The sequence below is a fragment of the Linepithema humile genome, chromosome 4, assembly GCF_040581485.1.
Source record: "Linepithema humile isolate Giens D197 chromosome 4, Lhum_UNIL_v1.0, whole genome shotgun sequence".
Lineage (NCBI taxonomy): Eukaryota > Metazoa > Arthropoda > Insecta > Hymenoptera > Formicidae > Linepithema > Linepithema humile.
Genome location: NC_090131.1, coordinates 1339365 through 1362348, shown reverse-complemented (window position 1 = coordinate 1362348; position 22984 = coordinate 1339365). Strand labels below are relative to the sequence as shown.

At 32.4% G+C, this 22984-nt stretch overlaps 4 protein-coding genes and 1 long non-coding RNA gene across 33 annotated transcripts in view; 3 read left to right on the top strand and 2 right to left on the bottom strand.

Moving 5' to 3' along the window:
* The window catches only part of LOC105672144 (ankyrin-3), an 81389-nt gene extending 75331 nt beyond the window's left edge, over positions 1–6058 (top strand). For 13 of the 24 annotated variants that reach the window (XM_067353119.1, XM_012366870.2, XM_067353118.1 and 10 more), the window contains 2 exons: positions 4347–4425; positions 4568–6058. In XM_067353119.1, the coding sequence (XP_067209220.1) occupies positions 4347–4425; positions 4568–4697 (209 nt within the window). In that variant the 3' untranslated portion in view covers positions 4698–6058. Of the gene's footprint in view, positions 1–14; positions 463–703; positions 918–4346; positions 4426–4567 lie in introns of those variants that run through there. The other 11 variants (XR_010889730.1, XR_010889722.1, XR_010889726.1 and 8 more) reach the window with 6 other exon arrangements.
* A 2076-nt stretch (positions 6059–8134) lies between these two features.
* On the bottom strand, positions 8135–9754 carry eIF1A (eukaryotic translation initiation factor 1A). Of its 2 annotated transcripts, XM_012367141.2 has the most exons (6): positions 9597–9754; positions 9360–9495; positions 9100–9183; positions 8777–9013; positions 8540–8640; positions 8135–8319 (listed from the first exon to the last, which is right to left on the bottom strand). In XM_012367141.2, the coding sequence occupies exons 2-6, from the start codon at positions 9373–9375 to the stop codon at positions 8314–8316; spliced, it is 444 nt and encodes a 147-aa protein (XP_012222564.1). In that variant the 5' UTR covers positions 9376–9495; positions 9597–9754; the 3' UTR covers positions 8135–8313. The 2 variants fall into 2 exon arrangements, with proteins under 2 accessions (XP_012222564.1, XP_067209239.1); XM_067353138.1 differs by lacking the exon at positions 9597–9754 and having other exon boundaries at positions 9360–9514.
* Positions 9755–9860: 106 nt separating this feature from the next.
* LOC105672292 (mitochondrial transcription rescue factor 1) lies at positions 9861–11018 on the top strand. The gene is made up of 4 exons (XM_012367140.2): positions 9861–10206; positions 10282–10418; positions 10591–10663; positions 10768–11018. Exons 1-4 carry the CDS (start codon positions 10003–10005, stop codon positions 10945–10947), a joined length of 594 nt encoding a protein of 197 aa, XP_012222563.1. The 5' UTR covers positions 9861–10002; the 3' UTR covers positions 10948–11018.
* Positions 11019–11188: 170 nt separating this feature from the next.
* On the bottom strand, positions 11189–13858 carry mRpS31 (mitochondrial ribosomal protein S31). Of its 5 annotated transcripts, none has more exons than XM_012367137.2 (10): positions 13707–13858; positions 13468–13566; positions 13038–13254; positions 12878–12940; positions 12739–12798; positions 12537–12624; positions 12323–12458; positions 11902–12162; positions 11564–11778; positions 11189–11485 (listed from the first exon to the last, which is right to left on the bottom strand). In XM_012367137.2, the coding sequence occupies exons 2-10, from the start codon at positions 13491–13493 to the stop codon at positions 11217–11219; spliced, it is 1335 nt and encodes a 444-aa protein (XP_012222560.1). In that variant the 5' UTR covers positions 13494–13566; positions 13707–13858; the 3' UTR covers positions 11189–11216. The 5 variants fall into 5 exon arrangements, with proteins under 5 accessions (XP_012222560.1, XP_067209238.1, XP_012222561.1 ...); XM_067353137.1 differs by having other exon boundaries at positions 13630–13736; XM_012367138.2 differs by having other exon boundaries at positions 11564–11775; positions 13468–13754.
* A 6652-nt stretch (positions 13859–20510) lies between these two features.
* Positions 20511–22464, top strand: LOC136999725 (uncharacterized). Its single transcript, XR_010890050.1, has 2 exons — positions 20511–21180; positions 21386–22464. It is a non-coding gene; the product is annotated as an uncharacterized lncRNA (long non-coding RNA).
* The last annotated feature ends 520 nt before the right edge of the window (positions 22465–22984 follow it).

Genomic DNA, 22984 nt, shown 5'->3' with positions numbered 1-22984 from the left:
GGTTTTGGCTACAGGATGGATGGAATCTTGTGATCAGGGGCTTTCTGGGACTAGCATACTTTCATCGAGACTCATTTGCGATCAGTCATGTGTGATAGACATATAAAAGTCTTGAAACAAAGTCGTTTCAACGATCAACGGGAAAAGAAATACATAATACGAAGAAAAATACATTGCGAAATCTTATTTGGTTTTGTCGAAATGGCGCTAATCAAAATAACAAGGAATTTGCAGCGATCGAAAAGTAGGATTATATCACGTAAGCAATATAACAAGCAATTAAACAACTTGCGGGATATAAATTCAACGCATATATTTACTCTAAATTTAATGAACAGTATAATAATTTAAAGGAGCTTTCCAAAAAATTGCAATAAAATTGCATGGAATAATTTTTATTATTTGTGAAATTTTTACGTGTAGCTTTCTGTTTGACGGTAAATTAAAATTTATGACATTTTACAGATTGGCAAATTTAATTAGGATAATGTTATTAATTAATGATATAATTAATCTTTCAATAATCTGTTAAAGTCATTGTGATAATCTCGGTTCAAATTTCAAAATGTAACTATTCTGTACTACTTTCGGCTTGCTCATACTAATCACAGTGGTGGAGCAATCATCCAGATCAATCAAACAATCAATTAATTCATCGCAATACGTGTCCAACGATAATTCATGGCAATTGATAATCTTTAAGCAGAAACACACGATATGATACAATCGGTTTGCTCAGGCAACGCGATAGAAGCTACGACTAGGACGGAGACACCCGGTAGAGCCAGCTGCGCGTGTTGGACGAGCATAGCTGTCGCTGCACTGGTGCTTCTAATAGCGCTTATATTTGCCTTGGAGCCACAGACACTACAACGTGTCATCTACACTCTGTCTAACAATGCCCCGAGGCAAGCCGGGTACGATCACCCTTCACATTATTTTTATTTTTATTAAAATATCTGTACCATTTTATAATATTAAAATTTTTTAAGGCCAAGCTCTTAAGACATTAGGATCTAAATTATCGATACTGTATTGTTATATATTACATCTTCACAAACGACGCAATTCAAAAGATCAAGTTTTTTCCTGACTAATATGTATCATTGCTTGAACTTTCACCTACAAAAGTGGCACAAATAAGATTATTCTTGCAAGCTTGCTTGTGACATTTTTGTAAGTAAAGATATATTTTAAAGTTATAATGCGTATTAATCGGGAAAATTTGATTTTTTTAAATATGTCAGTTTGGAAGAACAAATAAATAGTTAACTCGATTATCATATAGGCAATATGTTAGGAGGGTTTTATATATTCTATACAATATTTTACAAAGTATGCAATGTCCCAGAGATATGTGGAATTATATTGATACAAAAATTTATTAATTTAATGGAGTTTACTTCCACATTAAATTAGAATTATTGCAAAGTTATTTGTTGATAACTTACGTGGAAACTGAAATTTTGCTTTGATCAAACATGATTATATGATAGTACAATAAGATTAATAATAATCTTGGTGAATACATGTTGTAACGCGCAACAGATGATAAAACTGAACTGCCTTCTGTCACATATAGGATTACTCTCCTCTACGATACCGAATACGTCACGTATGTGCGATAAAACGTGACTTACGACGAGGACAGGTAAATTCCTGTGAACGAGGAATTCGTTCCGCAAGCTTTCTTTTTTCTGGAATCCGGTCTGCATGACTCTTGATATCCGACACCCCGCATGATTGCATCTTACCGACCTTAGTTTTGCGCTCATCGCAGCTGTTTTTAGCGCAGTGCTCCGTTATCAGAGCGCAACGATTTTCTCGCCAACTTTAGAAAGATATGTTTTTACACCTGCTGCACGTATACCTTTGTAGCATCGAAAAGAGCTCCTATTCTCCTCTTTCTTTTATTTCCACTTATTGTCTTCTTTTTTTTTGTTTAGTTTCGAGCATCCAATAGTTCACTCTCTTACCCTTCTAGCTCTCTTCTGACAATAAGCAACTCAAGATAAAGCTAAAGTGTAGAGGGACCAACAGTGTTTTTTTAGTCACGTTAGGATTGTTAGGCGAATCGTCATGTAAGTAATCTCTAAGTGTAATGTATATGTAACCACACGTATATAAGCACAATGTGCGAGAATGGCTTACTCTGGACCTGTCGATATACGGATGAGTATATACGACTACTTTTCGAACGGCACTCGATAGCTCTCTCGCGCTCTCTTCTCCGCGACGAGAGCGAGTTGTGTTGCACCGACTGATGTACTGCAGCTTCTTAACGAACCCGTTCAATCTTCCCTTCCGATCCCGCAGAACTCTAATGTGTGTCGCGGACTAAAAGTGGACGAGAGCAGGGATTGCGAGAAAACGATATAATTCCGGTAAGTTCAGATTTCGATGTCATCAATATGACGTGAATAATATATCCATGTTTACTCACGATAATGGAAATAAAATACATTTTTCAGTATCCACTGCATCGAAAATTGGACTCACTGTAATTATATTGATCTCTTTTTCTCGGAAATGAGGAAAACGAAAGAAGGTACAAATCGCGAACAGTTTCACGATTTTACTCTTTATTTTCTTTCCTTATCTCCTGCAGTCTGCAGTCGTTCTTCCCATCAGCGATTCAATGGTCTAAAATGTGGACGTTTCCAACGGCTAAAACAGTCATTGAATGTGAATTTGCATCCTGTGCAATTTGTACGACACATTTCTTGTCAACGTATCAGACACGTGAAGACCGACTCAATGATTTCGTGTCGTCGTCCCGAAGAATTCTAAGCCCGCAAAAAGATGCACGTCCTTTCCGCATCGGAAGCTAATGTTACCAAAACCCGCAGTAATATTCTAATACTACTTGACCGTTCGTCTAACAATACTAACTGATGTAGTTAGTACGGGCTCCTATAAAATGATTGCCAAATTTTATGGAGCGTTTTGTGAAACTACGGTCAAAACCAAAGGGCGGTAGATTGGCAAACATAAGAACGAAAACTTTATTATATACCTGACGATAAAATTTACTTTTGTTTCTTATACATTTTGGACTTGACAGCACTTTGCCTCAAAAATTTGTTATGCGCAAATTTAGAAAAAATTAAAAATCTCTTAATTTATTTCTATCAAAATTGTCATTACTTTACTTCAGAAATCTTAGAACAATGCTGTTAGAATTATGTATCGATGATTCTTTATTGCAGTTTGGCATTTCCATTTTTATGCACATCAGAATATATTTTTTTAAACTATCCGTCGAAGAGACACCACTTTCAGTTTTTACCGTAGTATATTCTTCTGTTGTAAACTTCTGTCGAGAACGTTGAGTATCTACATCTCTTACGACTAACTGCTAAATGCTTTGTTCAGCGGCTTTTATCAGCGCTTCACACGAGCTCGCTGCGTGCAGCACAATCATACTGAGAAGTATTCAGAATATTGCTCAGTAATAACGTCGTCGTACTTAAGTAACAGGTCAATGAGCGTTTATTTCTAAGCTCTGTTACAAAGATGCTGTCTTCCTATGAAATGTAGCTGATTCTTCAACCCTAAATAACTGAGTAATTACATATAAAAAGAATTGACAAACCTTGTGTAAAATTGAATATTACGGAATTTAATTAAAATATTTAACTTGTATTATATTTTATGTATTCTTATATGTATTTCGCTATTTAGGGTTCCAATTCAATATATATAACTATTCTTCATTTTTTCTCGTATGAGAATACACGATGTATCCGATAAATTGTAGCACAATCAGACGAGAAGATAATTTCTTGTAAAATGAGAAACAAATAGTGTAGCGAGACTTTGTCTTCTTGACGATTGTATTACGATTTTACTGTCGACTGGACGGTGATTGTCATTGCGATACACGTTTAAATTATAATTAATAGACATAGGAATTCGGCCAAGTTTGATGACTTACAGCTTGTAGCACACGTTTAAAAGTAATTAGCATCACAGTACAAGAAAATCAGTAGTAAACGCAGTAAGGGTTGTATAAGGAACATGAGTCACGCGAGGTATAAACTATCTGCCGTGACAGATATCACGTGAATTGTAAAGAAAACGGTTGCATATAGTTTGGCTGATTGAGTGAAAATGCGTATTATATATATATATATTATATATTATGTATCGTCAAATGTTTTAGCAGTGTTGTAACTTTTTTTATATGTGTCTAGTCTTATCCCCTTGTTTTGGGCATGATGTAAAATTGAGAGGTATATACGATTCGTACTTGTCTCTATGTAAAACACAGCAACGAAATAGCGAAATCTGCCACAACGCATAAGCCACGCAGGTGTTTGATTTGTTCTCGTTTGTTGTCGCAGAATCTGACTTTTTGCAACATAGCGAGCCATCCTTTATGGAAACGACAACGATCGAGGTGGATCCTGTTACGCAGGAAAGGTGTGTATGAACATAAAATCTTGTTTATTTTTTTTTTTTTTTTAATATGTCAAGTTTTTTTACAATAATAGAATTTATTTCTTTCTCCGGAATCTTTAACAAACGCCCAAAGAGATCTGAAAAGAATATTTTTTTCTTGCAGCATAACGACGACCACGCGAATGGAAACGAGGACAATATCGTCCATGGGAGCCGGTGGCACGGACGATTTGCGAGAATCTATGCAGAAAATCATGGACACATTTATGACGGAGGAAAGGAAGGACCATTAGAAAGTAACGCGCTTGCCCTTCGAGCCCATGACGAAGACGAGAAAATTTATCGTCGAGGAGTCTCGACGTCGATTCTCTCGCGATTGATTTTACGAAGCACCTTGACTCTCGATTTGACGCGTCCTCGGGCGTCGAACGACGAGTTCTTGATTATATTGGGCCAGATTGGCACGTGGAGGACATGTTCGTCGCGCGCTCTTTCGAAGTGCTGCCTCTCTGAAGCCACGCAATAGCATGCACGATGATTTACTACCACGCTCATGGCCTATGCTTCGGATTTGCTTGCCTTTCCGTTCCGCTCGGTTGCCTTACTTCTTTGCGTTCGGGATCTCGCGATCGATGATGAAGAAATGTGTTTGTGTATGTCGTTGCTAGTTCGACTAGCCGATCCGCGCTAGTCTTCACTATGCCAACCCGTCCATGTACAACGCCTTTCTCGTGTTGTTCAGAGCTAATGCGAAGGGAGGGAAAGATAGGCGAAAATGATGAGAAATGAAAGAAAAAAAGAAAGATGCGAATGGCAGGAGTGCAGCAGAATAAGATTGTCTCGAGTAAACGATCCGCCGATATTAGCGATCGTTTAGGTAAGCAAGATTCTCGCGAGAATAGTCCGTTTAAGCTTTAGAATGGTTATCTCTGTCCGCGCAATATATCGCTTAATAGATCGGCAATATATAAATATATTTCATTAACACCTTCGACGATGAACGAAATTGACGAAGTTTCTGAAACGGAATTATGGGAATTTCTTGTTGTTACTCGACTCAAGTCGCAAGTTCAAGCACAATTTAAGAAAAAAAAAGAAAAGAAAATGATGAACTACGAGAGGCGTCGATTATTGCGTGCACCGGCCGTATTGGTTTGATTAACAGTGAGAAATCAATGTTTTTATGCATCAGGACATAATGTATAAATTTAACTTGTTTAAAGGATATTTCCTAACAGTTTTTAATTGTATATATAATAATTTCTTAGCATAACTTATACATATATATATAAATGTACTATGGATACAATTGTAATAAGATGCTATATAACAAGTATATTTTATTTATATAGCGAACCCCTATGGACAAATGTTACGCTCGTTAATTTATAAGCTCGAAAAAGTTACACTATCGGCGTTATATCATCCACGTGAACCAAGTGTAAGTGTAATTGTGAGAGGCAATTACATCGTACACGACGATGTAGAGATTATGTTGTCTGAGATCCTTGACGATTCGCGGGTTCGTTTTAATATCTAAGCCAGTGTTAGCTTTCAATGTATGACACAGTTTTAATGAGCACAGAAGGAAAACAGATCATATAATATATAAATATATTAAAATTTAAATAAACTATTCTATTAATGTATGATATATTGAAAGATATTAATGATTATGCTATCTGAAGTTTATAAATTATTGTCTATAATGACTGTTATACTACGTTTAATAGACTTGCCTAGAGCCTATCTGACCTAAGGACCAAAGGCACAATCACACACGCGCATCAAAATAAAAAGTAATATGCTCCCATGTATTGTCGTAACATATTTAGTACATAGTTCATTATGAATACCGCGGTGCTGGCACTTCAATGCTGTCGACGATGTCGCGTGACTTATCTCACGAAAAAACAAATATTTATATATGTACCTCGTTGCATTATTATTGCAAAATGCAATATGCTTATCACGCAGCGCGTACAGACATCATATTCTATATGCAATAGCAATACATTTTATGCTCATATATATATGATATATATAATGCAAACAATAATATATATATTGCGTATAATATCGACGTACTTATCGTCAAAACATTGACGTGCCAATGCCGATGCTTTATATCTCACATACTTTTGTACAAGTTAATTTTCGTGGACAATGTAACACGTTAAGCAGCCAAGCATATTTCCCTCTATACTAACAATGTCCCTCCTTGATATTATAGCATTAAATTATCATTACAGTGGCATTGCATGGCGTCAAGATATCAAAAACGAAAGAGACTATAATTTACTATATAATACTGTGTGATAGAACTATCAGCAGCATAATAAATAAAATGTTGCATAAAAATTACAAAGTTCTCTATAGTGGCAGCATAGAGAGAGATGACCCCTCATCTCACTCTTGCTCATCTCACATTTAGATACATAGCAAATATCTAATAATTTATCATTTAATGCACTCTTCTTTTTTTAATGCGCTCACTTTTTCATTTTTTTATTGCATTAATATTATCTAAAAAAATCATTTCATACATGAAAAATGAATAGTATAATCTTATGTAAATTTAAGTTCTCTTTATATTATAAATAATACGATTAATTTTATTTAATTTTTAATCGATTATTTGCAGGAAAAAGGTCTGGGAAAGTAAGTATTTCTCCACTTTTTATAATTTGTTAAACATACGCAATTTTATTTAACATGAATCCAAAAAATCCAAGTTCACAAATTGAATTCTATCAACTAAATAATGATATTACGGATTCTCTCATACAAAACTGATCACGTAACTCAGGCCTGGCCAAAAGCTTGCTCGCGAGCAGCCTTCAGAGTCCGCTGGATGGGGACTCGGCCCCCACTATCTCGCCGTCCCCACTTATGTTTGCTCGCTATCTTTTGTTCTAAGCCTTAGAATAAGGCTTAGAACAAAGAATCCCCATCCAGCGGACTCTGAAGGTTGCTCGCGAGCAAGCTTTTGGTCAGGCCTGACGTAACTTGTACATTTTCGTTGTTGTTAATAGCCGTTGTTGCCAAAATGTAGTACATATTATAGTTCTTTCGATACAACGAAGAATAACATGTATTGAATGATTGCACTGATACATAACAAAACATATGTTCTGAAGATTACACATTATTTGCCGCACAAAGACTATATTATCAGTAACGTGTGCGTTAATCGATTGAAACTATAATAAAACAACACTAAGATAGACAAGTTTACTGTCACTAAGAGAACAAGTCCCAGTTTGTCTTTTTAATTCATTTACTTAGCAATTTTACTAATTATATATTCTAATATATCATCAAAGTTTGACTCATCAGATCTACATAACTTGTTTTCCGCTTCTTAATGGATATTTTAGTAAAACCTTTCAACATATAAAAAAGGATTTGTGTAATATACAGTGATATTTCTATTTTCTGTTTAAATAATGACATACATATGCATTATGTTGGCAGATAATACGTAATGTAAGTGAGAGAAAAAAAATATACAGAGAAACTGTTACAAACGTACATTGATTCTGTACACAGTAGATATATAAACATAGATCAAACCTGCTAACCTGGCATACTTGAAATTAATGCGAAGTTTATTACAATGCGCTAAATATCATCTGTAATTTTGCTATCAAAACAGAACTTGCGTTCTTATAAAATTTACAAATATCACAAGCGACTATTGCGACTAACGCCAAACCGGAACACAATGTTACTCATAAACTGACAATTTATTTATATATAATAATTTATAGATACACAGAGAAGGGGACAAGATGAGCTTGATAGAAGGAAACTTTGATGTTGCATAATCGCATTTTGTGAAATGGATAGATGTCCCCATGCATTTTCGTGATGTACGTTTTTTTTTTATTATTATACTGTGGGTCATCAGATCTGTAAGGATAATAGCATATCATATTATTACACTAGAATGATAAAACTTTAAATACTGCAAAAAAACTTTGTTACAGAAAAAAGCTATTATAGAAAGGTTATAGAAGCAAAAAAACAAATTTAGTCAAATTGGAGAATAAAAACAAGTGATAGCAACAGCACAATTTAAAAACATAAATAGATAGTTTGAAAAGAAGAATCAGAACACATGGAAACTTACATTGTCAACATCGTCTTCATCATCATCACTAATTTCATCACCAAACTCGATGTCTTCATCAAATCCATCTTCGACGAAGGTGACTGTATCATTGATACGTACTAAAGATAAGAGAAAATTCCATATTTTAGTAAAATAATATAAATTATTTTAACATAAAAAAACTTACTAAATAAATTTTATTTTACGGTTTCTACAGAAACGCTTTAACATGAATTATACTGCTGTACCACTTACCAGTTTCTGGGAATTCACCATAAGTTTTCAAGTTACGTGCTTCATCAGATGTGTACTTCAATATGACGTCTGCTTTAGCATCCTGATAATCTCGCAACCCAATTAATATAATGTCTCCCTGATTTATCCACACTTTCTTTCGGAGTTTTCCTCGGATGTGGCACAACCGTTTGACCCCATCAAAGCACATGGCTTCTAATCTACCATTACCCAGCATTTTTGTAACTTGAGCATATTCTGCGCAAAACAAACACACCATGAGTCACCGATAAACTTGAGACATTTACAATCGCAACGTTGCGTTCTCCACACTGCACTCTCACCTTGTCCATCTTCTTTGAACACCAACTCTCTCTTCTCGGTTTCGTTCTCGTTCTTTCCTCTCCTCCTGTTTTTACCTCCCTTTCCTGCGAACAAAACGTCAACCACATAATAACGCTCGCAAAAATTTGTGACAAAAAAAATATAACATTGGAATATTTCTTTTTAATAATTTTGACATTATAGGTTAGATCAACCACATTGTAAGAATGCAAATCGAGTTCAAACGAAGCAATAGAATCTGGAACGAAGTCCTACTAACCTTTATTTTTTGGCATGATGCTTTAATGTAATATTTCCGATCAGCAACAATACAAATGATACAACGAGACGAATGGAACGCACCAAGCTCCTCACGCAACAGAGACAGGTGATTGTAGAATATCAGAAACGAGATCCTTGAAAAAATGATTCTTTATTTCTATCATGGCGTCTAAAGAATAAATATTCTCGCTATTTTTAATTATCAGATCAATGTACATGCGATCGAAATACTTACAAAAAATTTCAATTTAACGATGCAATTGACTCGAAAGTCGCAGGCTTCGTAATCAGCACTTCGTGGCTTCACCCTCGAATATGAACATTGAATGTTCTGTAAATTGTAGCAGCAGGAAGTAGGGTTTATGTTAAATACTCATAAAGCGTGACTCAAGGCAGATTTACATTTAGTGTTCAATATGCAACATTTCATTGTCCAATAAAGAAACGTGCATTCTAGAGACTTTAACTGATTTTATTTTTGTTTATGAACAATTTTTTCATTGGACAATGAATATCTCTATGTTAAAAATGAACTCCGTTTAAACCATGTAAACCTGCTATTAGATTATCATGTTTATCGCTGCTGGAAGTTATCTAATAAAACGTTGATTATTTATATTATTAAAAAATATCAAATTATTATGTTATCAAGAGTGACAGTTAATATTATTAGGAGATCAATATGTAATAATGCACGTGCGCTTTATTGCGCAGGAGATTCTGTACAATCAAATCTTTTAATTCATGACAACAGTACAAAACAGCATAGTATACAAAAACATTGTAATCTTTACAATCTGTATATAATAAAAAGATTCAAATCCAGAAAAAAAACTGCAGATAGTGTAATTGATATAACAGTTTTTTCATATATTTTTTTCTCATTATTTATCTTCCTAACGTAGACAAAAATGTTGCAGAAGAAAAGCAGAGATGAGGATTCTGATGAGGAAGATGATGCTGTAGAAGCACCAATAGGTTCAAAAGCGTTAACAGTGAATCTTACATCTCTTCGATTTGATGCTCTTTGCAAAGCTGGATTTGGAATAACACGCAAGTATGACATATATTATCTTTTATCAAGACATTTGAATTAAACGTGTAATATTTGTACCAAATCTCAATACTTTAATGATTACAATACTACTCTTATATCTATGTACTTGTCTAATATTATTGTACAATTAATAGCACTCTATTAAAGTTTTAAACTTCTTTTTTGCTTTTAGTAAAATAGAAGAAGCATTTTATGCAAGCAAGTTTCGTATAAATGGAAAGAAAGTGTTTAAAAAATCTGTAGAGGTAAGTTTATATATTTAGATTAAAGCTAAAATAATTTCTTAAACTTTAATAAGCATTTTTTATCTTTATCTTATAAATCTCTATATATAATAAATGTGATATAGGTGGAGGTAGGAGATGAAATTGATTTAGTTTTACATCGAAAGGAGGATAATCCTGATTTTCTAGTTGTAAATAGAATTTTGATATTATCAATGAGTCCTGGAATTGATAATGTGCGAATCAAAATATCCAGGGATAAAAACCTATTAATTGAAGATTACGATGAACCATGGTCAGTCTAATAATTTAATTTTTAACATGTTAATAGTAAAATTGTATTAACTTTGCAACTGTAATAAAGAGATATTCTATACTTCTATAGTATATTTTAGTTATAATTTACAACTAGTAATTTAGTTACTTATTCGACTATTAATTATTTTGTTATATTGTCTCATTTACTTACTTCATTTTAAGATATATTTGTGTATGAGCTTACAAGAAAAGAGGATATTTATATTAATAACAAAATATACATAAAAATTAAATTATTCAGTAAATGTCTATATATTTATTCTGTAATTTCTTTTACTTTATCAGAGAAAGAATCTCCAATTGCTCCCAGCTCTTTCAATAGATCTTGTTTCGACGCAAAATAATCTTTATACCACATAATATGATCAACTTTCTCTTGAACTGTCAAGTACGGATTTTTGGAAAGTCCAGTGCACACTAATTCCATAAAATGACTGATTGGCCCTGACTTAGGACACCATCCCTTTAAATGACGTTCCATAAAGACATGGTCTGCGAAATGAACATTGTGCTCTTCTTCCATTCCTGAAATATATAAATAATTATATATACTAGATCTTGGGAAAAAAGTAGGTAAGTAATGTGTAACACATATATAAAAACCTTGCTCATTGTCAATAGGAAATTTCCACAATTTTCCTTGCTCCGTCCAAAGAATCATTTCTTGAAAAACATTGGCTGGTGGATAAATCGTCAATGCTTTTAGCTCTCTTTGCTCCAATGCCTTCCATGTTTTCAATTCCGGTATATTTGTTGTAGGAATAACCATTTGTTCAAAAATTTGAGTAGGCTTTCCATTCCATATTCTGATGTTTCTACTATACCAATAACAGATTAAAGATAAACGTTTAATATATTTTTGAAAAATCTAAATAATAATCTGCATATTATGTAATTTAATCTATTTTGCGAATATTTAATATTATTTTGGAAAAATATACCTGGCATGAGGTTTTTGTATATTATTTTCCGAAGATTGTTTAATGCTGTTTAATAACTGTCTTGATATACTATTTTCAATTGGTGGTTGTTTATCTTCAACTGACTGTTGATTTCTAACTGGTTTATCTTTACTAACTCGTTTATCTTTAACTGATGATTGTTTATAATCATCAAGTAAAGTTCGTATTATAGACTTCTTTTCTGAATCTTGTCCTTTACTTTTTGATGGCTCTTTCCATTTTTTGTCTTTCCGCAATTTGCTATAAAATATTACGATAATTGTATTATAAAAGTTTAGAAAAGTTATATAAAAATATATTATATAGTATATACGATTAATAGTGTTTTGTGACATAAGCCATCTCATGTTAGAACAAGAGATTGTTTGGGCATGGAATGACACATATATAATTGACGTACGTATTTTTTAACTGATTTTCTTTCAAAGCTTCTATTCTAGATGCAAGAACTTTTTGAAGCAAGTCCGATGTAGTTTTTGTTTTATCTCCACCAATTGTGTTGGCTACATCTTCTGCTGCATTTATTAATTTCTTTTCTACAAATAAATAATATTTAATATATTGAACAAAATCTTAAACCACATAATCTCTAAATTATCATTAATTAGAATTACCATAAGACAGATGTGTTCCTGTACTGGATTTATCATTTTTGCTTTTAGGCTGCAAAGCAACATCAATGGTTTTCTGTGTTTTTCTTGCCTAAATATAATAATAGATTTTTTAATCAAAATTCATTAATTTATGTTTTCTCTCAAAAATATTTTCTTATATTAGTTTTAAATATATTAACGTCTTCAAAATATAACAACTTACCGTAATCATTTTATTCAAATATGTAGTTAAATCGGAGGTAACTTGTGTACTTTTCTGTTCCTATATGCATAAGATAAGAAGATTTTAGAGAAAACTATTTTAAAATATAATGGTATGTAATTTAAAAAATTCAATATACTTTTACCATTTCCTTCGAGTAAGTATTCATAGTATTCTTAACAATTTTTGCAGATGCAGTTTTCTAAAAATATAAAACCAGCATTTAAAGATGTATCAGATAAAAGAACATATACTCTGAATTTAACATAAATTAAAGTTATTAAAAAACTATAATTTACTTCAATCATGTTCAAATAATTTTGAAGACTGTTTTTATTGTCTGATGTTGCAGAACTTGTACTTTTGTCATACTTTCTTTTTGATTTCGCTTTTTCATTGTCTGAATCAGAATCAGATGAGTCTGATGATGAAGAAGATAATGATGAGTCTGATGACAATCTCATAGTAAAGTTTAATGATTGATACAACAATCCATTTGTAAGTCTTATATTATATCTGCAAAATATAAAATTGTTTACAATTATATAAAAATATAATTTTTTTGCTTTATATATATATAATATTTTATGTAACATGACAAATTGCTTCACATAGTATAGTTAATAAAAAGAAAAGGACATTTTAGTTGCAGATATATATATATATATATATATAATCTCTACTTTTACAATATTTCCAATATTTTCGTAACGTTATATTGTTACTTACTTGGATAATATGTATATAGGTAACATATTTGTGAATATAATACAATCAACGAGTTGTAAACGTGACAACACCCTCACTCAGAATCGAAGACAGCAGAATCTGGTAAAAGAGATAATGGCATTTACGTGTTAATAGCACTAGTAATAATACATTACATATTACATATTTATATGTAGAAATCATCAACAGACACAAATTTAATTGTACAATTATAAATTGCAAATAAAAATTAACCTAACCTAACTTAATATCGTTAAGTGAACAAATTTTGCCTTTCTATGGTAATGCCATCTGAGTGAGAAAGCTGCAAACTTTTTAACAATATTTTCTTTAACAGCAGCTAATAATTATTGAGTTAACTTCTATCGGTACATTTCCGACCGAGTTTCACACAATTTGATGTAGCCCAGATAACCAAGCGTGCGATTTCCAGGTCTATATAGTTGGCCCCCCCTCTAACGCAAATCGTAAAAACATTTATATATTCAGATTGTACATTGTTTGTACACAAATGTACTATGATTTTTATCATTTGTACATTTTTCGTTAATTTAAAAAAAAATTACAAAGTTTTCGTAACTGTGCCAATGATAGTTAACCCCCCCTATGTCGCAATTACGTCACATAAACTATAACTTATGAATTTATCGTGCTTAATCGTTTGTACGTCGTTTGTACATTATTAATAATTGGTTAAATTTATAATTCCAACATTTGTTTTTGTTTAAAACGCAAGATAAATAATTTTTATTTGAATATGGCGGGTACGGAGTACGGAGCGGGTGCGCATGCGTGTGCGTGCGTATGCGCGCCTGTGCATGCATAAGCGTGTGTGTGCGTGCGTGTGTGTGCTGCATGTATCGTGTAGGTATGTATGCGAGTGAGTGGTGGGCACGGTGTAAGAATATAAGGTGATTTCACGATCATTGTATACTATCAAAAAATCTGTAATCAAGATGTCATAGTTAAGGCATGTCACACAAGATGTCACGTTGGTGCAAGATCCCAAGTAAAAAAGAATAGAAGATGTGGATAGATGTGGATAGAAAAGGATAGATGATAAATCTCTAAAGCACATCTATATATAATTATAATTCTAAATAATACAAATTTTTTAAAATAAAACTTTTAACATTGTATATAAAAATATATATTACTGACAAAATATTTTTTAATTTTTTTATAACAAATTATTCTTAGTTAAATTTGCAGAAAATATAATTAATAATGTATTCCAGTCTTTATAGAAAATTAAGTTTCTTTAAGAAAATGAATATTTATAATTAAGTTCCGCAGGACAATAAAATTTTAATAAAATTTCTATACATGTATATATATATATATATATATATATATTTAAAGTCCCTCAACACGTAGCCACCTAGCGATTCAATGTGAAACAATGACGGAAAAATCACAAAAATTTGTTGCCGTGAAATCAAGATCTATAGGTCGGTATTCATAAACCGGTATTCATAGTCCGTTCTTATATTTAAGATTGTCTTAAGCACGGACTTATATTCGCTCTCTTCGTCACACATAGATTGTGTCTGACAAAGAGAGCGAATATAAGTTCGTGCTTAAGACGATCTTGAATATAAGAACGGACTATGAATACCGCCCATAGAGAGAAGGTTACCTCACGCGTAAAGAGGGACGAGCGGCAAGAGGGGCAAATGCTGAGCGGGGCGAGCGGCAAGAGGGGCAATGATGATCTCATCGACAAACAGTAGCTGTTTCTCTCGCACGTTTTAGTGTTTTCTCTCTCGCTCCTTTAATATAGAAATGCTTTGAGTTTTTATCGAAAAAATACTTTTATTTTGTAAAATATTGATAGTACTGAAAATTGCGAAATAATAATTGAAAAGTAAATTAGAAAGGCGCTATAAATTACATATATTGCAAATTGTAGCGCTAGATATTTAACGTTTATAATGTTAAATATCGCTGCAACAGATGCATTTGTAATACAAATTGCTTTGTACTCGTATTTAGACTGTAATATCAATGAAAATAAAATATAATTTGGGGATATACACAAAAAACATCATTTGTAAAGTAGTAAAATAAAAGAAAAAATAGTACATATTTAAAAATTATTTTTAAAATAATATTTACTGTTTATATGCATTATTTACAAAAAAAATATTATAAAGAAATTTATTTTTTATATTTAATTGTGAAAACCTCAAAAATTGTCAAGAAATTGTAACTGAAATTTATAAATGTAAGTACTATTCTAGGGTAATATAAAAAGCATCATACACAAATTTATTATGATACAAACTTAAATAATGAAATTGTAATATATGTTTCAACATTGCAAATGTGAATATTTATATGATAAAATTTACAAAGTGTTAACAATTTTCAAATATTTGCTAATGAAATATTATTAAAATGTTTCTGTTGAAATCTTAAAATAATTCTTTAAAACAAATATGATGGGGTATATATTAGGGATCATTAAATATGCGGCAACATTGTGATTATAAAATTTTATAAGTATCTATAATAAAAATTAAGTATAATAAATATAATAAGTATACAAGTATAATAATATAATTTTTATAAGTATCTATAATAATAAAAATACATATATGTTGTATTAATCTGTTAATTGCGTTAAATTAATTAATAATTTTTTTATATTTATTGGCGACTCTTCTTTGATTATCTTCAGCTTTCCTCTTATTACCTACGTGCTTGCGATTTTTTTTGGCAGTATTATAAAATTTAATACGTACATAAGTTCTTTGGAGAATAAATGCAAGCGAGTGACAGAGTTAGAAACAGTTAGAAAAGGAAGACTTTTGAAAGAGAGAGACAGCTACTGTTTGTCGATGAGATCATCATGCTCTCTCTTTCCTTCATCGCCCCTCGCCTTCAAGCTGTTTCTAGCTCCCCCCTTACTTCATCGTCCCTCGCCGACAACTGGTTTTCCTGAGGTAACCTTCTCTCTATAGATCTTGCCGTGAAATCACCTTATATTCTTACACCGTGGGTAAAATCCAAGATCTATAGAGAGAAGGTTACCTCAGGAAAACCGGTTGTGGGCGAGGGACGATGAAGTAAGGGTGGAGCTAGAAACAGCTTGATGGCGAAGGGCGATGAAGGAAGAGAAGAGCATAATGATCTCATCGACAAACAGTAGCTGTCTCTCTCTTTCAAAGTTCTTCCTTTTCTAACTGTTTCTAACTTTGTCACTCGCTTGCATTTATTCTCCAAGAAACTTATGTACGCATTAAATTTTATAATACTGCCAAAAAAAAATCGCAAGCACGTAGATAATAAGAGGAAAGCTGAAGATAATCAAAGAAGAGTCGCCAATAAATATAAAAAAATTATTAATTAATTTAACGCAATTAACAGATTAATACAACACATATATGTATTTTTATTATTATAGATACTTATAAAAATTTTATTATTATACTTGTATACTTATTATATTTATTATACTTAATTTTTATTATAGATACTTATAAAATTTTATAATCACAATGTTGCCGCATATTTAATGATCCCTAATATGTACCCCATCATATTAGCTTTAAAGAATTATTTTAAGATTTCAACAGAAACATTTTAATAATATTTTATTAGCAAATATTTGAAAATTGTTAACACTTTGTAAATTTTATCATATAAATATTCACATTTGCAATGTTGAAACATATATTACAATTTCATTATTTAAGTTTGTATCATAATAAATTTGTGTATGATGCTTTTAATATTATCCTAGAATTGTACTTACATTTATGAATTTCAGTTACAATTTCTTGACAATTTTTGAGGTTTTCACAATTAAATATAAGAAATAAATTTCTTTTTAGTATTTCTTTTGTAAATAATGCATATAAACAGTAAATATTATTTTAAAAATAATTTTTAAATATGTACTATTTTTTCTTTTATTTTACTACTTTACAAATGATGTTTTTTGTGTATATCCCCAAATTATATTTTATTTTCATTGATATTACAGTCTAAATACGAGTACAAAGCAATTTGTATTACAAATGCATCTGTTGCAGCGATATTTAACATTATAAACGTTAAATATCTAGCGCTATAATTTGCAATATATGTAATTTATAGCGCCTTTCTAATTTACTTTTCAATTTTTATTACACAATTTCCAGTACTATCAATATTTTACAAAATAAAAGTATTTTTTCGATAAAAACTCAAAGCATTTCTATATTAAAGGAGCGAGAAAGAAAACACTAAAACGTGCGAGAGAGACAGCTACTGTTTGTCGATGAGATCATCATTGCCCCTCTTGCCGCTCGCCCCGCTCAGCATTTGCCCCTCTTGCCGCTCGCCCCGCTCAGCATTTGCCCCTCTTGCCGCTCGTCTTTCTTTGCGCGTTAGGTAACCTTCTCTCTATAGATCTTGGGTAAAATCATTGAAATATATACTATACTGGAAGGCGCTACCCCCTCCATTCGACAAAACGGTCAGACAAGGCAGTGACTCGGTACCGGATTTCTCTTTCTATCTCGTCTACTCTCGACTAATAGTAGCCGTGAACACGTGACCGAGACTGTTGGTTAGATAGAGAGATCCAAATCCGAACAGCTATCTCCATCTGACCGGTCGAGAACAAAGGCGTGCTCGTTCCAGTATGGTATATATTTCAATGGGTAAAATTAAAACACAATATTTATAACCTATATACATATACACTTATTTTACTTAATACATTTATATTGAATTTGATCACTCGCACTACACTGCACTACACTACTCTGATGAACACGAATAAAAAACTGGTGAACATTAAGCAATCTTGAGTGTGCACCACATATATGTAATACTCCTATATCGCTAGAAGAGTGTCGATCCTTAGCCCAAACATTACGGTGCAGACGTATAATAGCTTCTCTCTCGCGCACGGTCCAGCTGCTTTGTGCGCATGCGGTTACATTTTCTAAAACAGCGTTAGGCGATATTTTCACATAATTTATATTCGTGATCTGTGCGATGGTGCGAATTTGTTTTTTGTGTCAGAAAAAGGCAGCAAAGAATGGAAGTTTATCTTCGAAATAAATACACAAAGTTAATATTATTTAATCACGACTAATTGTGTAAAGATATTCATAAAAATATAACATTATATATACGTAACCGATTAAAAAAAATTGTGGACATGAGCACAATCTTTATTTTATCCTACATTTCACAAATTCAAAAAACCCAAGTAAAATGTATTTCTTATAATTTCACATTAAATTTGATCCAATCTAATATGTACGTCTTTTATGTATTTACTTATGTACCATCATTTCTCTTTTCTGAAAAAGATTACTGATGAGATGATTTATTTCATGAAGATTTGAAGAAATATTTACGAGATATTTTATGTTGAAATACGTCAGATTAAAGCATAAAATATTTTGTATTCCATTTTTGTCTATTTTACTCGTACAACTTTTTACGCTGAATATTCTGAGGAATCGATGTAAATTAAATCTTAGGATCGTTCCATTTAAAACAGTAATAATGACTTGCTTGAACTATCAAAAACGCTTCTACATAAAAAGATTACATTTTCCAATTCCATATCTTATTCTCGAGATATTTTAGAACGTCAATTAAAATAAAAAACCCTGCATCTATAATTTCAATCTTTCTCTTCAAATATTATTATTCGTTAATTAACATTTATCCGTCAGAGGTACGTTGCAAATAAACATTCGGGCGCGACCGGGTAATGTTTTCTCTGTTTCGCGTTCTTTCCGTTTTATTTTCTAATGCTTTGTCTCTCGCTCACACTCACTCAATAGACGCGCCTGCGCATAATGAGGCTTGACCGTCCATGCCCATATTTGGAATTCGTGCATCTCTCTTTTATAGGGCTCATCTCTCTCATTGTGAAGATACGAGACTAGCAATATAGGAGTATTACATATATGGTGCACCAGTGCAATGTAGTGCGAGTGGCCGAATTCAATATTATTATTTTGACACATCTTCTGTAAGGTTATTTGGTATGCGCGGCTATTTCCTATAGCGCCACCAACACAAACCTAGCTACTAACATCACTATAGCCATCTAGTGTGAAAAATGATATATATAACTGTACATCCTAGAAATTAAGATAATATTTTTGACATTTCGACTTTGGACTTTTATATATTTATTTATAGAGCACGTAGAGCAAAAACAAGCATACTTTTATAATATATTTTGGGTATGCGCTATCGATTGAGACTATTATCAACTCGATCGGCCCAGGCATTATCGAGTTCCGATAATCTCGGCTCTCTGGGCTCTTCGGGCTCGCGTAAAGATACACGTTCGGTCTTGCGCTGCGCGTGAACTTGGCGTGAGACACTACCGTGTCTCTTGATATCGAATATCGTTTGAAGACTGGGTAATGAAGCGCTGAAGCGCAATTGTTATAAGCAAGTTGACGTAATTGAATGTAGTATCATCTCCGCTGTACATTTAATAATCCCATTTTCTAGTTTTGTAATATAAGTAACATAAGTCTAATTGAAATTTATTGGTTGTATTATTATTTATTTATTTAATGTTATTTATTAGTAAATATAGATTATTTATAAGACTAAATTATTTAATATGAGATGGGTGCATTATATTTGACTGGTATAAAAAACCCATTTTTGGGGAGATTTTTAAATTTCTTTTCTTAACATCCGATTACGCAAAAAGAAGCGTGATTATGAATTCAATAGAGATAAAGCCATTTCACTGGCTTAGTTTACATCGATTGTTTAGTACACGTCCCAAGTACTAAATCTGCTTCTCCGATAGGTATTAATCGTTTAGTGTAAAATCTGCGCCAATCAAAGAAGCAGATTTAGTACTTGGTACGCGTACTAAACAATCGGTGTAAACTAATAGCGTTTTCGATTATACAGGATTTGAACGACCCAGGGTTGATCAATCACTATTTTACTATAAATGCAAGTCTTTCATTGGTGGAGAGGTTGCAATGACGTCATTAACCAACCCTGGGTCGTTCAAATCCTGTATAATCGAAAACGCTATAAGCCACTATCTCACTTACCATCTAACCCCACCAGAAGAATTTAACAGAGATTGTGAAAATTCGATTAAAAAATGGATACCGAATCACATTTATATTTCATATCATAAAAGATGGACTCAATTATAAAGAACCCCGCATATTTTATATAAAAAAATGAGTTTGGTTAAATTGGCTGAAATTGAAATATGTTTTAGTTTAGATGATGCTGATCAAAAGTTTCCTCTGGCAAAAAGTCCGAAAATCAAAAGTATAAAAGATATGATGATTTGAAGTGAGTGCTATTGGAGTTTAAGAAATTCCTGTTTTTAAATGCACCAATTAAGTTAATATATAAATGTTTGAAAAAATATACATATACAGGGTGTCTCATTTAACTTGAGACAACTAAATATTTCGAAAAATAAGCATTGTACGAAAAAATGTCCCAAATAAACTTTTAATATTATCAAGGGGGACGTCTGCATGTGTAAAAATTAACCCGCCCCCACCGCCCTTTGAGGGTGGAGCGGGTGGCAACTTTGAAATTTCAAATGGGAACCCCCATTTTTTATTGCAGATTCGGATTCCTTGGAAAAAAATACGTAAGTTTTGTCCGAAACATTTTTTCAAATCGTGATAGATGGCGCTGTAATCAGTAAAAATTAGTTTTTGCCATTTTCTCTCACCATCGGGGTGCTTTATTTCGGTGAGTCCCCTCGCCTCTCACTATTCAATTACAATAAATGCTCGAAATGATGACCTTCCATTTCGATGCATTTATTAACTCGAGCTTGGAATGCTTGTACACATGTAGAAAGTGTATCTGGCGTTATTTGTGCGCAAGCATATCTAATACGTTTCACCATGTTTTCTCGAGTATTTGGTACTTCTGTATACACTTTTTCTTTAAGGTAACCCCACAAAAAGAAATCTGGTGACGTAAGGTCTGGCGATCTGGCAGGCCAATTTACCGGACCACCTCTACCGATCCAGCAATCATTGTAATTACGATTTAACACTTCTCGTACTATTGCTGAATAATGTGCTGGACAACCATCATGCTGGAACCACATGTTCTGTCGCACTTCGAGAAGTACATCTTCCAACAGAATCGGTAGTTCATCTTGCAATAAGTTACGGTATTTTTCTCCGTTCAATGTACCTTCAATAAATACGGGACCGATTAGTTTGTCACCTATGATTCCGCACCAAACGTTAACGGACCAAGGACGCTGATGCTCAACTTCACGTAACCAGTGTGGGTTTTCCACACTCCAGTAATGCATGTTGTGACGATTAACATTGCCATGGTTCGTGAAAGTTGATTCGTCGGAGAACATTACTCGATAAAAGAATTGTGGGTCTCTTTGTATTTGTGTGAGTGCCCAATTGCAAAACACCACTCGATTATTAAAATCATCGCCATGAAGTTCCTGATGCATTGAGATATGATAGGGATGGAATTTGTGATGCTTCAGGATTCTCGAAACACTAGTACGAGAAATTCCTGAATTACGAGATACCTCTCGAAGACGGACATGGGAGTTATGGGCTACTGCAGCAAATTTTTTCATAAATAGTTATCAAAGTAACTTTTTAATATTTAAAATTAATTAAAAATAATTAAAAAATAATTTTTACATTTATTTTTATTGACAAATCCGAAAAAACTTTTTAATCAATCCAATACAACTAATCCAATACAAATAATTAATCAAAAATTTTTCCTTTTTATTTTTTATTATATATTTTATTTAGTTGTGTACATTTGAAATATACCTCATGTAAATAACAACAACTTTATTATAGGGATGCACCGGATAGTGATTTTACCGGATAGCCGGATATAGGATAAACGTATACTCTCGCGACCGGATACCGGATAATCCGGCTGGACACTATTTTTTCGGATAAACCGGATATTATCCGGCAGAAACATTCCAATATTTAAAAAATGGAGTTAATTATCAATTAAATAAAGAAAAGAAAATATTGTTATTTACTTTAAAATAATATTTTATTGTCAATTCTCTTGATTGTTAAACAGTTATTAAAAATAAAAATTAAATATTTAAATTTTTCATTATAAAAATTAGCATTTCTGCATTGTCTGAATGTAATTTATTTCGATGGTCTGTGTAAACGTTCCCTGCGGAACTAAATAGTCTTTCTGAATTTACTGAAGAAGGTGGAGCACTTAAATATTTCAAAACAAGATTTTTTTAATTTGGAAATTTAGAATGATGTTTTTTCCATCACGATATGGGATTGTCTGTCCTTTTTGTTAGCGGTAATACTAAATATTTCTTGAGTTCAGTTTGATATATTTGCCTTTTTTTCTTAGATCTGTCACTAAGTTTTCTTTGAAATTCAACTTGTCCATTAGCTATTTCTTCGGTAATACTCGCATTAGTCGCATTTGGATTTTCGGTATCCGGCCGGATAAAAGAAAATATCCGGCTATCCAGTATTATTCGGCAGAGGCCGGATAATACAGGATAACCGGATAC